Source organism: Sus scrofa, chromosome 13 (genome assembly GCF_054392235.1).
Source record: "Sus scrofa isolate SSC_HxYL_T2T_F1_AM1 chromosome 13, Sscrofa_HxYL_maternal_Yorkshire_Landrace_v2.0, whole genome shotgun sequence".
Classification (NCBI taxonomy): domain Eukaryota; kingdom Metazoa; phylum Chordata; class Mammalia; order Artiodactyla; family Suidae; genus Sus; species Sus scrofa.
In genome coordinates, this window is record NC_139395.1 from 151,350,501 (window position 1) to 151,372,938 (window position 22,438).

The following is a 22,438-nucleotide window of genomic DNA, read 5'->3' on the forward strand; positions in this document are numbered from 1 at the left end:
CCGACTGGGGACAGTATCCGTGGTGGAACAGCCTCACAACCTCCTAAGGGTTAGGTACATTAGGATTTGATCTGTGCAAAGAGAGATGAATTTTTGATCATCAGGAGTCTGTGATGAAATTTGGATCCTGTCCTGTCCCTTACATAGGCTTAGTGAAACCAGAGAACCCATAGGATGGTAAGAAAGCTTAGGAGTAGTTTCTGGTGGAGGCACCATGAGAGCTTGGAAGAGACGGGAGGCCCTCTTGAGGAGGCAGGACCCGGAGTTGAGAGCCCGCTACAGTATGAGGGAGACTCTGGTTTTGGATGAGAGTTTAAGCTGGTAATAAGCCTGCAAGCCAAGGATCCATCCCCTGGAGTTATTATCCTGGGAACCTAATTACTAAACTTTTCTGGGTGATCCCTGATCATGGGGCCCAATAAAGCCCAAGCTTACTGCTAAAACTATGTTGAGATAAAAGCTGTTTTTATTCATTTGATAGCCATGAAAGCCATTACAGAATAATTATTTTTCAAAAGAAAGAAAACTAAGCCACAATGCTGCAAGTAACCTATGACCAGATGTTGAGGCCTTGGGATACCCAGTCATGCTTAAAAATATTGTAAGAAATCTTTAGACAGCAAAATCTAAAAATAAAACCTCCCCCATTAAAAAAGATGAAGAGAAAAGCACGGTAGTTCCAGGGGTTCATTGGCTCATTTATTTTTATTTATTTTTGAAAGAATCATGTTGTAATTGAATCCCAGATGCTGAGACCTAGCTATGCCCATTTTTGTGGTGGAGAAGGAGGGTAAGTAGAAAATGCAGGGCAGTACCCAAGCGAGAAAACAATGAAAGTCACTGGTTACTTATCCAAATAGTCAGGGGATGTCTATGAGCTAGAGTTTATCACATGCATGAATCTTTGATTTGAAAATGACTGGCTGGTTGTAGCAGAGGGCAGGAGTCCATGGCACATTGCACTACGGTGTCTGCGGAAGGTTTGAAATCACTGACAGCTTCACAGCTACCAGCCTCTCACTAAGCTGCCAGGGGTGAGTTGAAATCGTCTGTCATAACATTGTCCCAAATTGTGCTCCTTTCTTTCTTAGTGCCAGAGATGCGTCTGAAGCACACACCTGGCAGTATTTGCACTTCCCTGCCCAAGTCGCACAGCTGCCTTTGTGGAGCTCAGCTTACTCAGGGTTATAGCATTAGCGGTTTTAGGCCAGATTTCTCAGCAGGATGTGGGTGTTCTTACCTCTTCTTCCTAACCACGTTAGCTGGTGTCCTGCTGACCTTCAGCCGTGTGTCACATCCTGAATTCCTGTGTTCTTTCTTCAGCCCTCAGGGTCACACCAAGTGAGTCCTGGTGAAACTAGCATGTGCCCAGAGGATGTGGAGGGGTTTAGGAACCATGGCAAGCAGGAATAGTTGAAGGGGCTGAATGTGTTTCACCTCTAGAAGGATAAAGGATAGATGATGTCTTTGGATATTTGTCTGCACGTCTTACAGAGTTTATGTGACTCCAGGGGGCGAAATTGGGTCCAGTTAGGGCAAGGCACCTCATGGCTCAGCAGTCCCTGCTGAACACAGTGACTTGTGCTCCCTCCCCTGCTACCCCTTCCTGTCCCCTCTCTGAGACCCTATCAGCCAGGTGCAGAGAGGGTCCCTGCACAAGTGGAGTGGGGGGAGTCCTAACTCTGGGGAATCCCAGGCTGCTCCAAGGAGGCTGGAGGTGTTAGTCTCAGCTGCATCCCTGGTCCTGCAGCTCCAGCATTCTCACAGAGGGACCTACCAGGACCTTGGCTACATCCTGCCTCTACCCCTGATGGGATTGGTACCATCCCTGCGATCACCAGCCTTGTGGCTCAGTCAGGTCCTGGCATTTGTCCACACACGTATCAGTCCCACCATTGCCCAGGTTGGGACGGAACAGGATTCCTCAGCTGAGTGGGAGATGATCTCCATGGTCTCTGAACTGTATCATCTGTGCTTCTGTGATTTATTCTTTCCTTGTCAAGTAGACCATGCTTTAAAAAGTGAGTGGGACCAGGTGATTGTGTCCAGCTGATCCGTAAGGACCCAGCTGTGGACCTGTGGTCACTCCCTTGGTCTTGGGCAGCTCCAGTCCTGAGCAGAGCAGTCTGGTCCAGATGCAGGTCCAGGGAGGAATTTGGGAAGATGGTGAGGGATAGGAGTGGTGGCAGCTGGCTTCATGACATCTGTTTCACTCAGCCAGAAGTGTCTCTGTCAGAAGCTAGAGACACCCTCAATTAGCCTGTGCATATCTTTGTAGTACTTACGTTCTCATCAAAGGGTTTTAGAGAGTGATGTTTAGTCCAATGTAAAGGGCACGATCCAGATCTGATCTCTGATCCTGAAATAATGTCTCTGCTATCTCAGATGTCAAGATCAACTAAAAATAAACTTAAAACTCTGAGGAATTCTTGGTTTACTAGACCCATCTCCTTTTTCTATCAACCTCCCTCCAGAAAGCAAGAGAGGATAGAAGTGAGCCAAAAAGCTTTAATTATCCAGTCCGCTGACATTATTTTATCTGCACCACTGGTATTAAGTGTGTACAGCATTGCATTTCAATCACAGAGCTGAGAGCAACCTCTGCAAACGTGAGCCCTTGTCCTACTGCTTGTTGTGGCCAGTGTTCTGTTTTCTACCCCATCCCACCCTCCCTCAGACTTTTTAAATTTTGCATCTCTCTAGGGCACCGGAAGTGATCTGTCTGTGGAATGTCCATACTTTAGGAAAGTCCCTGAACTTGTGTGTTTATCCCCGGGTTCCACAACCTCCAACTCATCGTGGCCATTTGTGGTTGAGTTCTGGCACATGCCCATCATTGGAAAAAAACCTGTATTTGGCGGAAGCACTCTGCCGTGTTTCTATAACTAACATAAATGAAATTCAATCAGCATCTATCATTGACATCGGTGGTGAAGGAAGAGAAACTCCGGCTAGTTTGTTTTTTTCTCCCTTCACATACAAATTTAATTTTCCCTGTTATGTCTTTAACTTTTCTGGCCCATCAATATAGCTTCAAGAGTTCCCACTGTGGTGCAAAGAGATAAATGGTGTCTCTGCAGTGTCAAGGACATGGGTTCAATCCCCGGCCTGAGGGCAGTGGGTTAAGGATCTGGCATTGTGGCATAGGTTGCAACTCTGCTAGGATTCTATCCCTGGCCTGGGAACTCCATATGCCACAGGACAGCCAAAAAATAAAAAAAATAATAAATAAAAAGGATAGGGGAGGTCTGGTTGCGGCACAGCAGAAATGAATCCAATTAGTATCTATGAGGATGCAGGTTCGATCCCTGGCCTCTCTCAGTGAGTCAGGGATCAGGCATTGAGCTGTGGTGTAGGTCACCGACCCGTAGGCTGGGAACTTCCATGTGCCATGGGTGCAGCCCTAAGAAATAAAAAAAAGAAAGAAAGAAAAGAAAAAAATATATCTTTTTTTTTTCTTTTTGTTGTTTTTTAGGGCTGCACCCGTGGCATATGGAAATTTGAATTGGAGCTGCAGCTGCCAGCCTATGCCATAGCCACAGCAACACCAGATCCTTAACCCACTGAGCAAGGCCAGGGATCAAACCCACATCCTCATGGATACTAGTTGGAGTCTTAACCCACAGAGCCACAATGGCAACTCCAAGACCAAAATATACCTCTCACCTTTCTCTGGTTTAATGTTGACATGATCATCTTAAACCTATTAGCTGGTTTATTTAGCACCCACTTGATGCTACTGTTACTGCTACAACTAGGTCACTTTTACTGAGGGCTTCCTGTGTGCCAAGCACTGTGCTGAGGGCTTCCATCTTCATAGCCTCTTGAGGCAGGGATTGTTATAACCCTGCTCGTTTTACAAGTGAGGACACAGGCTGGGGGGGATGAATTTGCATAGCAGAGCTGGCATCAGAAGCCAGGCAGCAGGGCCCCAGAGTTGGTTGATTTCACACCCTCTTCATACTGCCTGCAGGCCCTCTCTGTGTACACAGCAAGTGTCCCCACTAACCTCTGGGGAGTGTTGGGGTCTTTATAAAGCCCTGTCCTCAGCAAGTGACTGTGCAAGACACCACATGGAGCTGCAGCGATGTCCAAACCCAGAGGGTGCTGCGGCTGTGGAAGCAGAGCCCTCACAGTCTGCGCTTAGGCTGCTCCGAGCAGGAGTGCTGTTCCGTGGTGATCTCAGCCTAGTGATGGTGATGCTGTGAGCTAGAAATGCCTGGGGCCACCCTCTTGGGCCCTGCTACTTGTGGCAGTCAGTGTAGCGACTGGACTGACCCTGTGGTTCTTAAAATGGCAAGACACACCTCAGTAACAACCATCAGGGAACTTGGAAAAGACCAGGTTTATTACTCACAGGTCCTGGAGGATGCAAGGCCTGCCTGGGGTCACGCAGCAAAGAGTGTGAGTGTGTGTGTGTGTGTGTGTGTGTGTGTGTGTGTGTGTGTGTGTGCGTGCGCGCCCATGTAGATGGGTGGGTGGGAGAGAGAGAGAATGAGAGAACAAGCAGACTTGGGGTTCTGCCTTTATTGCGGTTGAGGGTAGGGTTCCTAGGGTTTCGAGTATTGACTCTTTATGGGTGAATTTAAAGCCTAAGACTGGGAATTAAAGCCCAAGAAGGGAAAAGCAATAGTCAAATGGTTAGTTATCTAGATCTAGGTCAACACAAACTCTTTTTAAAAATGGGGAACTTCATGGGTGGGGCAGCCTGCCTGTTTATCTAGTCCTGTAGCTGACAGTGTGTTTATTTGAAACTTTTTTTTTTTTTAGGGCTGCACCCAGGGTATATGGAAGTTCCCAGGCTAGAGGTCGAATTGGAGCTACAGCTGCCAGCCTGCACCACAGCCATAGCAATGTAGGATCTGAGCCGCATCTGCCACCTACACCACAGCTCATGGCAATGCTGGATTCTTACCCCACGGGGCAAGGCCAGGGATCGAACCTGAAACCTCATGGTTCCTAGTCGGATTCTTTTCCGCTCTGCCACGGCAGGAACGCTCTGAAACACTTTGAAGTGGAGGCCTCAGTGATCAAAAGCTAGATGTCAGGCATCTACATCACAAGGAGAATGGCTAATTGTCGGGTGCCTTTATCCCTTGGGCTCCTTGCTGTGTCTCCAGGGTCTAGAATAGCACCTGGCGGGTAGTGAGCTCAAAATATATGGGACAGATGAGAGAACCATTAATTAAACAAAGTCATGGACAATTTTACAAATGAATGAAAGAATACACGAATACCAAGAAAGTCTGAAGACTTAAACTGAGATTAAAGGGCAGCCTTTTAAACTATGTCCAATGAGCTATGTGAAAATCTCCATGTGTTGTCCTCGTTTTTCGTATTTGATCATGGATCAGAAAGTTTGCTCTAGTCGGTGCTCATGAACCCATGTCATCAATCTTGCTGGGAAGGCCTTAGAGAGGAGGGTACCTTGAGGTTAGGGTCGGACTCAGCTGGGAAGAAAAGACTTGGGCATCCAGGGTTATCCTCACTGGCAGGGTCGTAATAGGAGAGAGCAGAGGCCCCATGTTTTGCTCTGTAACAACTGTTGTTTTGAACCGCGTGACTTCTTGGGGTTGGATCCCTCCCTGTCTTGCTCAATGCTCATCTCACTTCTCCAGACTTGCCCGACTTGGTCAGGTATCTAAGGGCGCATCCCTTCCAACTGTGCAGGAATCTCTGGTCCTGGCTCATACCTGAGCCCTGGCACCAGACCAACCTGCTCAAGATCAACCTGGGGCTGAGGAAGGAGAGCAAAATACTTGGGAAGTCAGGTAGACAGAAATAAAGAGGACCTAGATTTGAGAGCTGTAAAAATGTCAAGCACTTTGACTCAGTAAAAAGAATTCTTGAAATGTATCTTCAGGAAATATCATCTAGAGTGAAGGAAAAGTTCATGAAATCATGGCTTGTGATGTTGTTTGTTTTAGCAAAATTGGGAGCAACCTGAATGGTAAATAATAGCGGCATGATTGAATAAATGATGGTTCATCCACTTGACAGAATATTATAAAGTCATTAAAAACGAGACTTAGGAAGAGTATTCCATAACCCAAAAAAAGTTTGCAGTGTAGTTGAACAAAAGTATGAAGATGAAGACAATGATAATGTGTATGTGTAATATTTTTTTTTTACCCCTTCCTTCCTTCCCTCCCTCCCGTCTTTCTTTCTTTCTTTGGCCACACCTGAAGCATATGGAGGTTCCCAGGCTAGGGGTCAAATCAGAGCTACAGCTGCTGGCCTACACCACAGCCACAGCAATGCCAGATTCTTAACCTACTGAGCAAGGCCAGGGATCAAATCTATATCCTCACGGATACTAGTCAGGTTTGTTTCCACTGAGCCACGATGGGAACTCCATAATTTTGTTTTAAAAAGTACATATGGGAGTTCCCATTGTGGCTCAGTGGTTAACGAATCTGACTAGGAACCATGAGGTTGCGGGTTCGATCCCTGGCCTTGATTAGTGGGTTAAGGATCTGGTGTTGCTGTGAGCTGTGGTGTAGGTTGCAGATCTGGCTTGGATCCTGCATTGCTGTGGCTGTCGCGTAGGCTGGCAGCTGCAGCTCCAATTCGACCCCTGGCCTGGGAACTTCCATATTATGCTGTAGAAGTGGCCCAAAAAATGGCAAAAAGAAAAAAAAAAGTACATATAGAGAAAACTTCTGGAAAAAAATATATAAAATTATAGTATTTATTTTATTTAAAAAAAAGTCATTTGCAATCCTACTCACAACCAAATTCGCAGCAAATAATGTTTATTTATGAACAATGACAAAAGAGGATGAAACAAGGGAACTGGAGTGAGTTTAAAGCTGTTGCAGAAAATCGGCAACCAATGGAGAGAGTGTGGAGAAAAGGGAACCCTTCTCCTACACTGTGTGTGGGAATGTAAATATGGAAAATAGTACGCACGTTCCTTAAAAAATGAAAATAGAGTTAGCATGTGATCCAGCAATCCCACTCTTGGGCATATATCCAGAAAAGACAAGAACTCTAATTCAAAAGATACATGCACCCCAGAGTTCATAGCAGCAGTATTTACAACGGCCAAGACATGCACACAACCAAAGAGCCCATCAACAGGAGATTGGTTTAAGATGTGGGGGGAGTTCCTATCATGGCACAGTGGAAACAAATTCGATTAGGACCCATGAGGTTGTGGGTTCGATCCCTGGCCTCGCTCAGTGGGTTAAGAATCCAGTATTGCCGTGAGTTGTGGTGTAGGCCTCAGCCACTGCTCTGATCTCGCGTTGCTGTGGCTCTGGTGTAGGCTGGCAGCTGTAGCTCCAATTGGATCCCTATCCTGGTAACCTCCATATGCTGCAGGTGCAGCCCTAAAAAGCAAAAAAGAAGAAGATGTGGTGTATAGATAATGGAATTTTACTCAGCCATAGAAAAGAATGGAGGGTTTGAAGGACTGTGAACAGGTCAGTTCCCTACTAACTGTTTTACTTCCAATCCCATTTTCCTGGCCCCTGTGGTTATCTTATGCTTTTTCGTTGATCTGGACTCCAGAAGGATTCTGAGTGCCCTGTCTGCAAGGTCTTGGCTCCCCTGGCCAGGTGTGAGCCCAGCTGACACTTGGGGTGGCCCCTGATCATCCTGCTGGCCCCTGTATCCAGGAGAGGGCTGGAGGGTCAGGTGGTCTGGCCATGACTGGGGCCAGCTGAGCTGACACCTGTGAGCGCCGTCCTCTCTGCCGAGGGGCAGCCGCATTTAACTGTGTTCTTGCTGGTGCACTGTGCTCTCACTTTTCTTCATACCCTTTCTCCAGGTTCCCAGGGGTCACCATGTTCTTTCTCAGCAGCCTCTCTCTGGAGCAGGTTGGGGGGCAGGAGAAGAGAAGAAACACATGTTAGCCTTGTCAGTATCTTCAGTGATGCCTGAGGAGGAAGGGAGGGAGATGATTGGTGGAAAAAATCATTACAGGAGAATGTGCATCACTCCCTGTTATCTCCTGTTGTTGCAGATGGTGAGGACTAGATGTTCTGAATGGCATCACAAGTCTCCTGCTGAACAGGGAACCAGAAGGGGTCCTTTGAGAGGAGAGGGAGGAAGGGAGGCAGGCAGGCCATGGTCTGGAAGGGCCTTGAGCCGCAACCCATTGTGAAGGTCGCATCAGGACAGCCTGGGCGCTGGGCCAGCCCTGCTGCGAGCACCATGGCGGGTGCTTAGGTGGATTGTCCTGCCTACTCAAGGAGCATGAAAGGGATGGTGAGAGATGGTGGCCTTCCAGCCCCCAGTGAGTGTTCAGGGTCCCAGAGCCTATCCAGAAGAGGAACAAGGAGCTCTCGTGGGGACCTTGGACAGGCCTAGAACATCAGGGAGGGGCCGTGTGAACTTGGGGTCACTCAGCTTTGAAGAGCCACAGCTGGAGGAGAGCCTCCAGAAGCTGCAGCCCCATGTGCTCAGGGGTAGATGTGACAGTGGGTGGGAGTGGAAGGGCTGAGCTGCGTTGAGGAGGAAGCAGGTAGATGGCTGTGAGCCCTTTATCTACTCTCGGGTCAGCGTCTTCCCCGAAGGCTGAGGGTTCCTGATGTCCAGGGGACAAAGTGAGGTGTGCTGGCCCTTCCACGAGTGCTCCCTGAGTCTCACTCTCTGATGTTCTGATTCCTTCTTCCTCAGGCACAAATTCCCCTGGGATCTGGGCTGGTTCCCCATGAATCCCAGCACCTAGATTGGCTCTGTTTGAGTCTTCAGGGAGTGCTTGAAGGCAGCACTTGTGTCCTACTTGACCTTGCCTCTGGGTCCTCTCATCTGTCCCCACCTGGCTCCACAGCTGCCCCAGCTCGGCTGGAATGGGGGGAGGGTAGTTATGTCCCTGAGCTGTCAGAAATGAACCTGGAGGGCTGAGCACAGAGGCACTGGGCCAACACAAGCCTGAGACTGGGGCCCAGAGAGCCTGGGCTCAGCAAAGCCCAGCTCCGGGTTTGAGGACATCCTGTCCACCTGTGGTTCTCAGGGGTCTTCACCCAGAGAAGGGCCGCTTCAGAAGGAAAGGCAGGAGCGGGGCAGGGCTGGGGAGGGCAGTCAGGGTGCCAGGGAGGGAGACCACGGGCACAGGCGGAGACTGTTGGCAGAGTGAGGTCTAAAGACGGGTGTGTCTCTACTCTGTCTGCAGCGCTGTCATCGATCTGGGAGGGTGTCACACTTTGCTTAACCTCACCTTACGTGTGCTCCTGGTGGCCATGGCAGGTGCTCGGTAAACCTACGGCAATGAGGGTTGGACAGACTGTGAGTTCTGAGCCCCCCTTGCTGGGGTTCTCTGGGAGCCCAGACTTGATAAAGCTGCCTCGTTTGGCTCTGGTGACGAGTTTGGAGACCACTGATAATGTAAATGTTGCGAATGATTGCGAGGGAGTCACATGTTTTCAACATGCTTTTGTCTAGCTGTGGAGTCGGCTTTTTAGACAAACATCAGGGGCCTAAGAAATTGGGATCTGGAAGAAAATTCTTATAGATGCGAACCACAGGAATGAACAAACTTCTGGAATTTCCTTGCTGAGAGGGGTGTGCGTGCTTGTGGCTGTGGTTTTGGCTACTGTGTATACATTCTGCTTCCTGGCCTTCAATGACTGGCTTAGCTAATGACTAGCAGACTAGTTGATCAGTTTGGGACCAGAAGTGAAAGGCAACTGTCAGATGAGTCCCCCTAGCATGCCCTGTCCAGCCTTCAAGACAAGAGGTTAAGGGTAGCTTGTCTGTGCTGCTGTCTGCAGACCAAAGTGAGTAAGGCCCCTGCAGGTGCTCAGGCCCATGAAGTGGGCAGGATGTACGCATCAGATTATAATTGGCACAGCCAGGAGGGAAGTCAGCGGTCTTCCAACCCCAGAGATGTTAGCATACTTCCCTAAAGCCCACTGTTAGCAAATCCCTTCCCTGAAATTTGGTGGCTCTGCCCTCAAGTCGGGCCCTTCTCCCTGGGCCTCAGTTTTCTTCCTGATAGACTGAGGGTGAGCTAAGGCCCCCTGTGTTCTGGGGCTGTGTGTAATCTAGTGGCCGATTCAGGACAAGACACCCACACCCTGGACCGCCACCCAGTCCCATCTCTCCCCTGTGGCATCTTTAATAGTGTGATATTGCTGAGGTTTTGAACCTTGGAGCCAGAGGCCTGGGTTCAAATCCAGTTGATAAGAAGTAGCCATCATTATTAGCTCTAGATTTTGCTCAACTTAAGACTTCATCTTAAAATGAAAATCATACCTATCTTATAGAGTTGTTTGGAAAATGAAAGTTAACTTAGGTAAAACCCTCAGTACAATACTTGGCTCCTAGTAATCATTCAGTCAGTGGAGGAGGAGGAGGAGGAGTAACAGTAGATATTGTGGTTCATGGTCGTTTCACTTGGCTGGACCTGAGGTTTTCTTTCTGTGAAACAGGTGGATTGGGTGGGGCCAGTGCTTCTTTGATTCTGCCATCCCTGGGGGAAATAGAGAAAGAACTGGTATTCTGGGAGTGGGGGCTTGGGGCATGGATCCTGAAGCAGCTTGCCAAAAGAATCACACTTCTTTGAAGTCTTAGGGTTATTTGTAAAATCTACTTAGAGTTGTCATTCTGTACAATAATGTGAATGCTTTGGCTCTAATATAAAAATTCTTCCCCCAAATCCTTGAATATAGCTAAGGTTCCAGGATGTTGCACCCCTCTGGGAATAGAGGTATGATGGCATCGTGTCTAAGGTCCCTTCCAGCCCTGACATTCCAGGATCCTAGGGGGAGCGAATCTCCTTTGCAAAGGACCTGGGGTTGGTACCCAAAAATCCTGATGGAGCCTCAGAGAGGGAGGCTCCCCTGTGCCCCACCCCTAGTGGGACTGCACAGTGCTAGCTGGGTGCCATCAGCAGAGGGGCGAGGATGATGCAGCCCCCCAGACCAAAGACTGAAGAAGCCTGAAGGAGGAATAGGGCTATGTCTGAGCCTGACTTTCCGCCCTTAGGCTGATAAACCTGCCTGGGCTGGGTTGGCAGCTCTCCGCCACCCCAGGTAAGTTCCAGGAAACACTAAGCCATTGTTTCCCACCCAGAGCTGGAGGCTGTCCTGGGGACAGGCCCTCATGTCGTGGGAGGGCAAGTAGAAGCAAGAGGTGAACTGCATGTGGAAACACAGGGCTTGTCACACTGCCGAGGCATCCTTCTGGCAGTCCTGATGCAGCCCCCGAGGCCAAGGTCTGGGCTTGTGCCCAGCCAGTGGGAGGAGAACCAAGGAGAGCCTGGAGAAGAGAGAAAGCTCTGGGTGAGAACAGCAGTGGCCAGCCTGTGAATGGGAAGAGAGAGAATCTCTGCGAGCAGGGAGAGGCGCATCTACTGATGATGGCAAAGGCCCTGCGTAAACTTGCTAGAGATTAGCCAGTAAGCATGGTCTCTCCTGCAGGTGTGAGGAATTAAAGTCATTTGTGTGGGACAAATATAAGGGGATTTCCCTGAGTAAAGAATCAACTACATTTAGTTGAATTTGTACCCATCAGATAGCATTCCAGTGAAAGCTAAGGGAATATCAACACAATTGTTATACTGGAAACTTCCTGTTGGGTATGGTGTCTATTATAAGACTGAGCATATCTTGCTAAATCCTTCCTGAGCATGTTACCAAATTGAGCCAGGATTTGGAGTACGAAGGACTGGATTCTAGTTCTGCTTTATTAGCTATGTGACTTAAGCAAGACACTTGGTCCTTGAGCCTCAGATTTCCTTTCAGTAAAATGGGGTTGTAATGACTCTCAAGATGCTGTGAAGTTGAAATGAGATTGTGACTGGAAAAGCATCTTGTAAGTTGTCAGGAGCTTGCAGTTTATTTTAAATCAAAGGCATGTGGGTGGCATTATCTAAAGCATTACTACCCTCAAGGCCCTCCACAACCAAGTCTCAATTTAATGACCCTCTCTTGCAAAACCTCTCTTGACCCATCCCTTCCCTAGATGAGTTTTCTTGCTCTGAGACAGGCACCACCATCTCCCCAGCCCAGCTCGGCTCTCTCCTGCATTTGCTTAGATGGTCATGGTTCATTCTCTGTGTCTTGCAAACTTCAGAGATCCCTGCCCTCTGGTCTCTGAGGATGCATAGGTCCACCCCGAGCCCATTTCCTCATCTGTAAAGTAAAGGGGTTGGGCTAGATTGAGGTCCCCTACCCACCCCCACAGTCTGCAATCCAGCCATATTCCACCGTGCTAACCGGGAGTATGAGAGCCATGCATACTGTCCAGCCAATGACAAGTAACTATCAAAAGACATCAACCCTTACTAAGAGGACAAATTAGTAATCTACTCTCTGTGATAGATAAGGTGGGGTTTGTGGCAGCATTTCAGTGAACTAGAACATCTAAATGAAAAGTGATGCCTCTGATTGGTCCTCATAGTTGACTGTTACCAGAGAAGTACCATTTGCTGAGTGCTTGCTATGCGCCAGGTATTACTAGAAATTGCATCATAGTTACAATGTACTGGCTATTCTGTGTATCGACGTTGTGCTAGATACTAGACTTTCCCCTCATTTCCACAGAACCTTGCAAAACAGACTTACAGATGGGAAAATTGAGGTCTAGAGGAATTAAGCAAATCACCTGTGGTCATCTGGCTACTAAGTGGCAGAAGCAGGTTCGAGTGCCTGCATGTCTGACCACAAAGCCTGTGGATGGGATCACTTGGTCCACTGCCTGGCAACACCACCTAGCTTACTCTTAGATTGTCTGTTTCTTGTTTCTGGTGTCCCAGGACTAACAGTTACCCCAGTGACATTCTTGATACGGTTCTAGGCTTTGCCCTAATGTGGGAATCAATGCTCTCTCTCTGGTTGAGGTGGCCAACCTGAAAATTTCATGGGAAAAACCCACCTGGATATGGCATCCTCCCTCCTCTAGCATGTTGGAGACACCTGCTCAGCTCTCTCCTCATTCCCTTCTCAGTGCACCTTCCCCCTTGTCTCAGCACAAACCAAGGGTGGGAGGGAAATGAGAAATCCAGAGAGCTGGAGGAGGCAGGTTGTGCCTGCGGGAGTAATTACAAAACTTTTGCAAATTCCAGTTTCAAATCTGCGAGACTGTAGCGTTTGGTAAAGCTCATTGGCTTGCCTCATTTTCCTGTGCTGTGTCACAGGGTTTGCAAAGGAAGGACCCCCCAGGCTTCTTAGTAAGGGAAACTGAGGGAACCAGGGACATGATGGAGCCAGCTGGGTGCTGACAACTGCTGGGACCCGGAAAGCTCAGCAGGAGCTGTGGATGCTCGTGGCTGGAGACAGTCTTCAGACTCAGCCCTGGCTCTTAGCAGCATCCGCACCTCTGCGGCCACCCCTGTTGGCAGTGCTCCCTGCTCCCCCTCTCCTTGGAAGACACCGTCTGAGCCCAATGCCTGAGCCTCTCACCGGGAAAGGCAGACCTCCCACAAGAGAGTCATCTCCATTCCTCGTTGCATCAGCCAGGCCTTAGTCCAGCCTCAGGGCTAGTGTTTTCCCAGGAGAAACAGGCAATGGGGTGCTGGCCATGATTTAGAGGTGGCATCCCTAAACCGTGTGGAGTGGAGTTGAGGCCTTTTTCAGCAGCCAGGCTTGGGTGAGCTCTGCTCACAGTTCACCTGCATCCATGTTCTCAGAGTCCAAGGGCCCTCCCGGCACAGGATCCTCTGGCTGGTCCCCCCTAAGATCATCATCGCGGGGCCAGCTCCAGGCAGAAAGCCCAGGGTCAGTGTCTGCGTCAGGTGGCTCAGAAAGAGGGGATGGGACATGCTTGTCTGGAGCTGGAGGAGCTGCTCAGGACCCCTCCAGGGAGGGTGTGATCAGCAGTTCTTGAGCTTCCTTCCCTCCTGGGCCTTCTTTTCCAAAACTTTCCTAGGCTTTTCTAAAGACCAGGAGAGGAAGGGCCGGGCAGACCCAGGGCACGGGGTAGGGTGGGGGGACCCTTCCCTTTACTCCCTCTCCTGCCCCTTTCAGCCCTCTGACACTCCAACTCCAACAGCACATCCCTGCTGCCACCCCTTCCACCTGCTCCCTGCCCCCAGGACTCCTGTTCCACCATAACTCAAATGACTAAATGTTGGCTAAATTGGAGGTGAGAGAGGAAGGATGACGTAGTAGAAAGAAAAGATATACTCCCTTTACTTAATGAGCAAATGACACTCCCCAGCCCAGCACCCTGTCCCCTTAATTTTGCTGTTCGCATTAGTCACTCTGCTGAGGGAAGTCACTTAAGTACTTATTCCAATGCCTGACACATAGTAAGTGCTCCCTAAACAGGAGCTGTTATTGGTGCTTTTTTCCTCCTCTTTTTTTCTGGGATCCACCCCCCTGCCACCCGCCGCCCCAGCTCTTTCAGTCCCAGCTCCTCTCAGGACAGAGCTCACAGAATCAGAAGCTCAACCTGCGAGCTGGCCAGAGGCTGAGAGGCTGGAGTAAGTTCATTTGTGCCTGTTCCTAGCACCGGTCTAGGTCACAGTCTTCATGGCCTGTGCTGGTGTGGCGTGCCCTGAGGACCAAGTGTACCTCCCAATTCGGCAGCAGGCCTAGAAGTCTTTTCTTTCCTCTTTTTCTTGTGTCCTGAAGCATCTAGTCGCTGCCCTGGGCTTGGCTCCCCCTGCTGGAACCTTTTCTACCTGCCCAGGTGTCCCACGGAGAGCTGGCGGCCATCCTAGAGACAGGACAAACCAGGGCAGGAAGGGCCAGAGTGTCCCTTCAGGTCAGAGAGAGAACCAGAGACAGCAAGTGACTTTCTTAAGGTCATACAGCTGGCTATGGTGTAGCCATAGTGAGCACCACAGCCGCTGACGCTTTCTTCTAAACTATTTAAGCATTGGCTGCTGCCGCCTGATTTCTCCTGAGCTGGCCCTCTGCCTGGCCAAGCCTGTTTCTAGCCTCTGAGCTTCTGACAGAAGTCTTAAAACAACACCAACATTAACAGTAGTAGCCGCCGTGGACTGAGTACTTATTCAGTGCCAGAGCCTGGGCTGGGCTCTTTCACAGACATTGCCTAGCCTCGCAGCAACCCTACAGGTAGAAGAGTGCTAGTAGTAGCTCCATGTTACAGATGAGTCAACTAAGGCTTTCAGAAGTTATCACTTAAAAAAAAAAGGGGGGGGGGAGTTCCCGTCGTGCCGCAGTGGTTAACGAATCCGACTAGGAACCATGAGGTTGCGGGTTCGATCCCTGCCCTTGCTCAGTGGGTTAATGATCCAGCGTTGCTGTGAGCTGTGGTGTAGGTCGCAGACACGGCTCAGATCCTGTGTTGCTGTGGCTCTGGCGTAGGCTGGCAGTTACAGCTCCAATTAGACCCTTAAGGGGCCTGGGAACCTCCATATGCCATGGGAGCGGCCCAAGAAATGGCAAAAAGACAAAAAAAAAAAAAAAAAAAGAAGAAGTTATCACTTGCCTCAGGTCACACAGTTTCCCAGTGGAGAACGTATGTCTGACCACACAGCAGTTTGTTCTCCGCTAAGGGCCATCCTGTGGGTAGAAGCCACACGTACCAATCCCGTCCCCCAGGTGGATTTCCTGTGTTCCTTTGGAAGGAGCTGGGGCTGCTCCTGCCTGCATCCTCACAATGCTCATGTCTCAGGCACATTGGTGTGGCTTAGCAGAGTTGGGACAGGGAGCAGGGGGCGGGGGCGGGGTGGGGGGCAGGCAAGGTATTTGAGAAGCAAATGGTTGAATTAACAAACTCGTGACCCTGGAGTTCCCGTCGTGGCTCAGTGGTTAACAAATCCGACTAGGAACCATGAGGTTGTGGGTTTGAGCCCTGGCCTTGCTCAGTGGGTTAAGGATCCAGTGTTGCCGTGAGCTGTGGTGTAGGTTGCAGACGTGGCTCGGATCTCGCGTTGCTGTGGCTCTGGCGTAGGCTGGCAGTTACAGCTCCGATTAGACCCCTATCCTGGGAACCTCCATATGCCATGGGAGCAGCCCCAGAAAAGGCAAAAAGATTAAAAAAAAAAAGAGAAAAGAAAAGCTTGTGACCCCAAACTTACTTCTGCAGGGATAATAACTGATAATGAACCGAGTGAACTTGAGGATGTTGCTGGACTGTGATAGGAATGTGCATATTGCCAAGTGAATTATAATCAGGGGTTTCTGCCTCTGGCTTTGATTTCTTTTTTGCATGTGACTTTTGTTGCAGAAAGCGTCTCTCAACTAGTCTCATTAAGTCTCACATGAAGCAAGAATCCCAACAGGCAGAGAACAGCTCCAGACCAGGCCTCACTCGTTCACACTGTGTGTTCGGTCGGGTGTGCTTATTTGGTTCGAGCTCCCTGTGTGTGTGTCCCCTGTTACGAAAATTTAAAAAGAACTTTCTGCCAAAGATGTGGGCACTCAGGGTAGAGTTGCTGAGCAGACACCCGCCTCTCGCCTGCAGTCTGCTGCTCTGCTGATGTGGCGGGGCTGGCACAGGCAGCTCATCTGCCTGCAGATGCCAGCCTTCCTGTCATGTGTTTTCCCAGAGGAAAGGCTCAGAAAGCCATGGGTACAGAGGAGGCTGGCTTTGCCTGATTTCCCTCAGGAACCCAGAAACCTGGACCTGAGGCTCTCGGAGATGCCAGCAGGAAACCCAGAGAGTGTACGCAGGGCCAGCTGAGATTGTCCCCACTTCATAGCCAGGAAACCTGAGAAGCAGAGGAGAAAAGAAGCACAAGATCCATAACAGGTTTAGAGCCAGGACCGGCACCTGTGTGTCTGGAACCAAATGCCTATAGGCCACAGAGACATAGATTTTTTTTCTTTTTTAATTGTAATGACCTGTTCACTTACGGCTTTCCCTATACAGCTGAATTAAATGGTGCTGGAAGTGACTTTTTGGAAATGATTTGTTGTTGTTGTTGTTGTTGTTGTTGTTGTTGTTGTTGTCGCTCTCACAGCATATGGAGGTTCCCAGGATAGGGGTCGAATCGGAGCTGTAGATTCGACCTACGCCAGAGCCACAGGCACGCGGGATCCGAGCCGTGTCTGCAACCTACACCACAGCTCACGGCAACACCAGATCGTGAACCCACTGAGCAAGGGCAGGGACCGAACCCGCAACCTCATGGTTCCTAGTCGGATATGTTAACCACTGCGCCACGACGGGAACTCCTGGAAATGATTTTTTAAAGTTTTTAGCCTGAGTTTCAATTTATTCCTGTTTCCGCAAGCATTTATTGAGAACTTACTGTGTGCTCATCCATATTTCTGGGATACAGTAGTGAGTGAAACATGCAGGACCCATGACCTGGTGGTGGAGCTTGTGTTCAGGGGGAAAGAGAGATGTTAATCAAATAACCACAGGACTGCATGGCAGCTGTGAGGTGTGCCATTGACACACCTGCCATGATTTTGTCCAAATTCTGTCCTTGGTTCTGTCCAATTCAAAGTGACTTTCCTGGAGTTCCCGTCGTGGCGCAGCAGAAACGAATCCAACTAGGGAACCATGAGGTTGCGGGTTTGATCCCTGGCCTCGCTCAGTGGGTTAAGGATTTGGTGTTGCCGTGAGCTGTGGTGTAGGTTGCAGATGCAGCTCAGATCCTGCGTTGCTGTGGCATAGGCCGGTGGCTACAGCTCCGATTAGACCTCTAGCCTGGGAACCTCCATATGCCGCTAGTGTGGCCCTAAAAAGATGAAAAAATAAAAAATAAAATAAAAACAAAAACAAGATGAGTTTCCTATTGCCACCCCCAGAGACCTCCATCTAGACGACCAGATCTGGATTCAGCTCTGTTCCTCAGTGGTGAACAGCATTGCTTTGGGGGTTCATTTCTTCCTTTATTATCCATAAAATATTCCAGTATCTACCACATGTAGGGTCTTCCAGAATCTGGGGTGCATATTAAGTCTTGCCCAAGAACTCAGTTGACTTAAAGGTGTTTTCTTCGTCAGTGTCTGTCTTCAAGTCTCTCCGGATCACATTTATTAACCATTCTCTTTGGGGAAAAAAAAATAGGGTCAGATTAGGTGTAATTCCCCCCGCCCCTCAAAGCCACACACCACTCCTCCCGGAAAACTACTCTTCCCTTTCCATGCGTGAGCTTTACTGAGGACAGAAATGAGAGCAGATGGTGCTGGGGAGAGCAGTGGTTCCCAAAGTGGGCCCTGAGGACCATGGGGGTCCCTGAGACTCTTGGGAGGTCCAAGCACCTTTTGTAAGAACATGTCATGTGCCTTTTTGCTCTCCTTTCCTCTCAAGGGGAGTTTTCCAGCAGCTACAAATACTGTGATGTCACAACCAACTGGATACAGAAGCAGATATGAAAATCTAGCTGTCTTCTATTAAGCCAGGCATTAAAGAAATTTGCACAAATGAACAGCTCTTCGTACTAAACGTTTTTGTTTTGTTTTCGAAAATGTATTTTTCTTTTCAAAATGGTACTTGTGTTAACATAATGGGCATATTATTGGTGTTTAAAATGAATTAGTTTCTTTTTTTTCTTTCCTTTTTTTCTTTTTTCTTATGGTGCCACCTGTGGCATATGGAAGTTTCCAGGCTAAGGGTTGAATTAGAGCTGCAGCTGCTGGCCTACGCCACAGCCATGGTCATACCAGGTCTGAGCCATATCTGCAGCTTACGCTGTGGCTTGCTACAAAGCTGGATCCTTAACCCACTGGGCAAGGCCAGGGATCGAACCAGCATACTCCTGGACACTCCATTGGTTCTTAACCTGCTGAGCCACAATGGGAACTCCTGAATTACTGTTTCTTAGTTTTAATTTCTAATCTAATAAATACTGATAGCTGCAATTTACACAGAAAAGGTCCTTGGGATAATTTTAGGGGCATGAGGGGCCCTGAGACCCATAAGTTTGAGAACTGCTGAGCTAGAGGATTATGGGGTCAGCAAGGTGTTAGGAGAAGACCATTTACTCAAGACTCAATGGAAAGGATAGGCAATGAAAACCTGCTGTATAGCACAGAGAACTAAAGCTAGGTACTTATGATGGAACATGATAGAGGATAATGTGAGAAAAAGAATGTATATATATATATATGTGTGTGTGTGTGTGTGACTGGGTCACTTTGCTATACGGTAGAAGGGGACAGAACACTGTAAACCAAGTATAATTGAAAAAATAAAAATCATTTAAAAATGCAAAAAAAAAATCAATGGAAAAGCTTAAATCCACATCATTCCTTATTGGGATGTCTGCAGTCTGTCCCAAGGTGTGACTGGTACATGCTGCAAGATTCCTTTCAAACTATGGAAATACCTTCTCTCTGTGCGAGGAGAGGGACTGGACTTGGCATCACCTGGCTACCATGTTTTAGAAATAGGCACCAGGAGTTCAGTTCCCTGGTGGCTCAGTGGGTAAAGGATCCGGCATTGTCACTGCTGTGGCTCTGGTTACTGCTGTGGTGTAGATTTGATCCCCAGTCTGAGGAACTTCTGCATGCTGTGGGCACAGCCAAAAAAAAAAGGAAGAAGAAGAAGTATGCATCCAGGACCACTCCTGAATCTCCCCTGGGGTGGGGCCAGGACCAGCGCTGCTAAGTCTTATTCTTATGTGAACACAGCCTGTGGAGCCTGGTTCAAATCTAAGCCCACATTCCTCAACACAGTTGCAACACAGGCGTCCCCCCATCCTTGTCTGCTGTTGGGGCCAGCTCCCTCTCCAGGGATTGTAAACAGGGCTTCTTCAGCTCAAGGAGGAGAGAGCTGGGTCTCAGGAGACAAGTGTCCCAGGAGCCCTGGGGGTAATCCCAGGCCAGATGTGCCTGGGGTGGGCATGCCAGGCCAGATGTGGAGTTGGGGGTGTGCCTGGCCCCTCCAAGGACTCGGCTCTCTGCTTGACGGCATCCTCCCTTTGCTCCACACTCAGCCTGGAACCTGCAGCTCTGCACACGTAAAAACCTGTGTGCTTCCAACCCTGGTTTCCCCAGGACTCTATTGAGAGCCTCTGCAGCTGGTAGCCAGGGGTTTCAAAGGTCACCCCAGCTGGGCGGATTAGAACAACAGATCTCTCTGACCGGGTGAAGTTGGCTGCTGGCGCAAGGCAAGTTTCAACATCTGGGAGCAGTCAGACGTACGCCCCTTAACTTTTGAGTCTGGCCCTGGGCTCTGCGGCATCCCCGGCTCTCCTTCGCTGTCTACCTTCTCGGACAGACCTTGGACAGGCATCTCTGCAGTACAGGGGTAAACCAGGCAGCCCACGCATCCCGACTCCTGGGAGAGCTGCCCAGGGAAGAGGCCACGGTAAGGCGTGTCTGATCTCTGGTGTGTGGTCCTGCCCCACTGCTTGCTTCTGTGGGTCATGGCAAGTCAGCCTGCATGGCCCACAGCCGAGAAGCAGCTTGTTCCAGGATCAGGAGCGATTAGGGAATTTGTTGGTATTCTAGCTCACTGAAGAGAGAGGATTAAGGTGAAGAGAGGGAGCTGTCATTGCCTGGGGCATTTGCACCTTGGTGGTTTGCTGCATCTGTTCTGTGCCTGAGGCTCCGGTGGGTTCATGGCTGACTGCCAGGTTTGCAGGGCGGAGCCCGCGGGGAGCCCATCCCTGAAGGGAAGCTACCATGTTTCCAGGATGCCTTGCTGCCTGATCAGGTGCTTAAGGACAGCGATCATTTAAAATGTACGCACTCTGGGTAAGAAAGGGGAGAACTGGCTTCTCTAAACTTGTTCTGCTATAGAACTTAATCCCTGATTATAAACTTTTTTCTGAGTCTTCTTGCCTCGGGGTTGCCCTCTCTTTTTGCCATAGTTCAAAGTGTTCCTTTCTGGGTTCAAGAGACAATTCAAAGTGCTTTTGATGGAATTAAAGTCAAGTTATCTTAGTGCTGCTTTGAATGATTGATAAATTCTGCTACTTGTGGAAACCTTATTTGGAGGAGAGCTTTGTGTGTGTACGTGTGTGTTTGGGGGACGGGTGCTGCTTCCAGCTCTCTGCCCACCGCCATTCCTGATCCCCTCCTCCTTTTTTTCCTCTTCTTACTTCTTTCTCCTTTGATCTGCTTTTAACTGGTATTGAATGAAACCCCCTAGCTAGGTGTATTTGATTCCAGCCCCTGATACTGCTCTGCCTATAGAGAAATTATCCTAAAAACTACCCAGCCCCTCTGATGTTTGAACATGGTCACCAGGCTGGATGAGAGATTAGAAGGGAACAAGGAGAGTTTGGTTTGATTTATTACTGTTGTTATTTTGATAGAGCATTCCAAATATGTCAGTAACCATAAACTGGCAGTGTGGACGGAATCTGTTTATGCAGCTGATGGCAGGGGGCGGGGCGCTGGGCTGAGCAGAGCTGTTTGGTGTGTCAGCCAGCCTGCGAGGGGGCTCCGGTTCTGCCTGCGTGGTAGTTAATAACTGCCCTACCCACTGACACCCACCCCCAACTGGATGTCCCCTTGCAGAATTGACCTGCCTCTTCTCTTTCTAATCTGAAGCCAGACCTTCCCACCTGCCCAGGGATGGATGACTTCTGTCTTCAGTGTTTGAGGCCAAACATGTTCCTTTTGATGAGAGGAGGGGGCCTTCAGGAAACCTCAGAGGGTCTTGGATCAAGAGGATCTATAGAGAGGATTCTGAGCCTGATGTCACCATGCCTAGTTTCCAGCTCCTCCAAAAACAGAGGTGGGAAGGTCTTGTGTCTCCCAAAGTTAGGCCTGAAAGCAGAAAGGGGTGTTACATTTCCCGCCCCTTTCCTTTGTGCAACTCCCAAGCCTCTGCCTAGTGCATCTGCTATTACTGGGGAAGAGCAGGAAATGCCTCGTCTGGGTCAGGCAGCCCTTCAGGAAGCCCAGAGGGTACAGCTGCCATCAGAATTTGGTTTGGTTTCCATGTCTTAGCTATGTTACCTTGGACAAGTGCACTTGGCTTTCTGAGCCCTGGTGTCCTCATTTGTGACTGAAGCATAATCAGAACTGCCTTGCAGGACCAGGGGATTGAGTGAGATTAGGGCCCAGCCGGATGTCGTGTGCGTGCACCTTGCCCATTCAGTGCTCTCGCAGAGATAGGACTGTGCTGCGGAGGCTGCCGGGGGCCCCGGGCCTTCCGACCCACCTTCTCACTGTGTGCCATCTGCTTCCCGCTGCTGTTACACAGTAATCCCACTGGATACCCTTGCCCTGAGAATAACCAGGCTGGCCTGGGCTTGCTGTCCTTGGTGAAAAAGGTCTATCCTGCAGGGTGGGGAACTTGCTTTCCCTTTGGGAGCTGGATGACGAGGATATTGACAGCTATTATCGAGAGCCTTTTATGCTGTACTAAGTGTTGTATATACAGTCTTATGTATTTATTTATTTGTCTTTTGTCTTTTTTAGGGCCACACCCATGGCATATGGAAGTTCCCAGGCTAGGGGTCGAATCGGAACTGTGGTCGCTGGCCTATGCCACAGCCACAGCAACATGGGATCAGAGCTGCATCTGTGATCTACACCACAGCTCAAGGCAACGACAGATCCTTAACCCACTGAGCAAGGCCAGGGATTGAACCCGAAACTTCATGGTTCCTAGTTGGATTCGTTTCCAATGTGCCACGACGGGAACTCCTACAGTCTTATTTAAA

At 49.3% G+C, this 22,438-nt stretch overlaps 1 protein-coding gene across 47 annotated transcripts in view; it reads left to right on the forward strand.

Moving 5' to 3' along the window:
* MYLK (myosin light chain kinase) overlaps nucleotides 1-22,438 on the forward strand; it is a 299,269-nt gene that overhangs the window by 82,066 nt on the left and 194,765 nt on the right. For 6 of the 47 annotated variants that reach the window (XM_021070233.2, XM_084986984.1, XM_021070237.2 and 3 more), the window contains exon 1: nucleotides 19,969-20,127. The exons of 30 other annotated variants lie outside the window; for them this stretch is intronic. Coding sequence is in view for 6 of the 17 variants with exons in the window: in XM_084986976.1 (XP_084843102.1) it covers nucleotides 20,502-20,516 (15 nt within the window). In the remaining 11 variants the exon portion in view is untranslated. Of the gene's footprint in view, nucleotides 1-19,968; nucleotides 20,128-20,168; nucleotides 20,517-22,438 lie in introns of those variants that run through there. 11 more of the 47 variants (XM_084986976.1, XM_084986977.1, XM_084987003.1 and 8 more) reach the window with 5 other exon arrangements.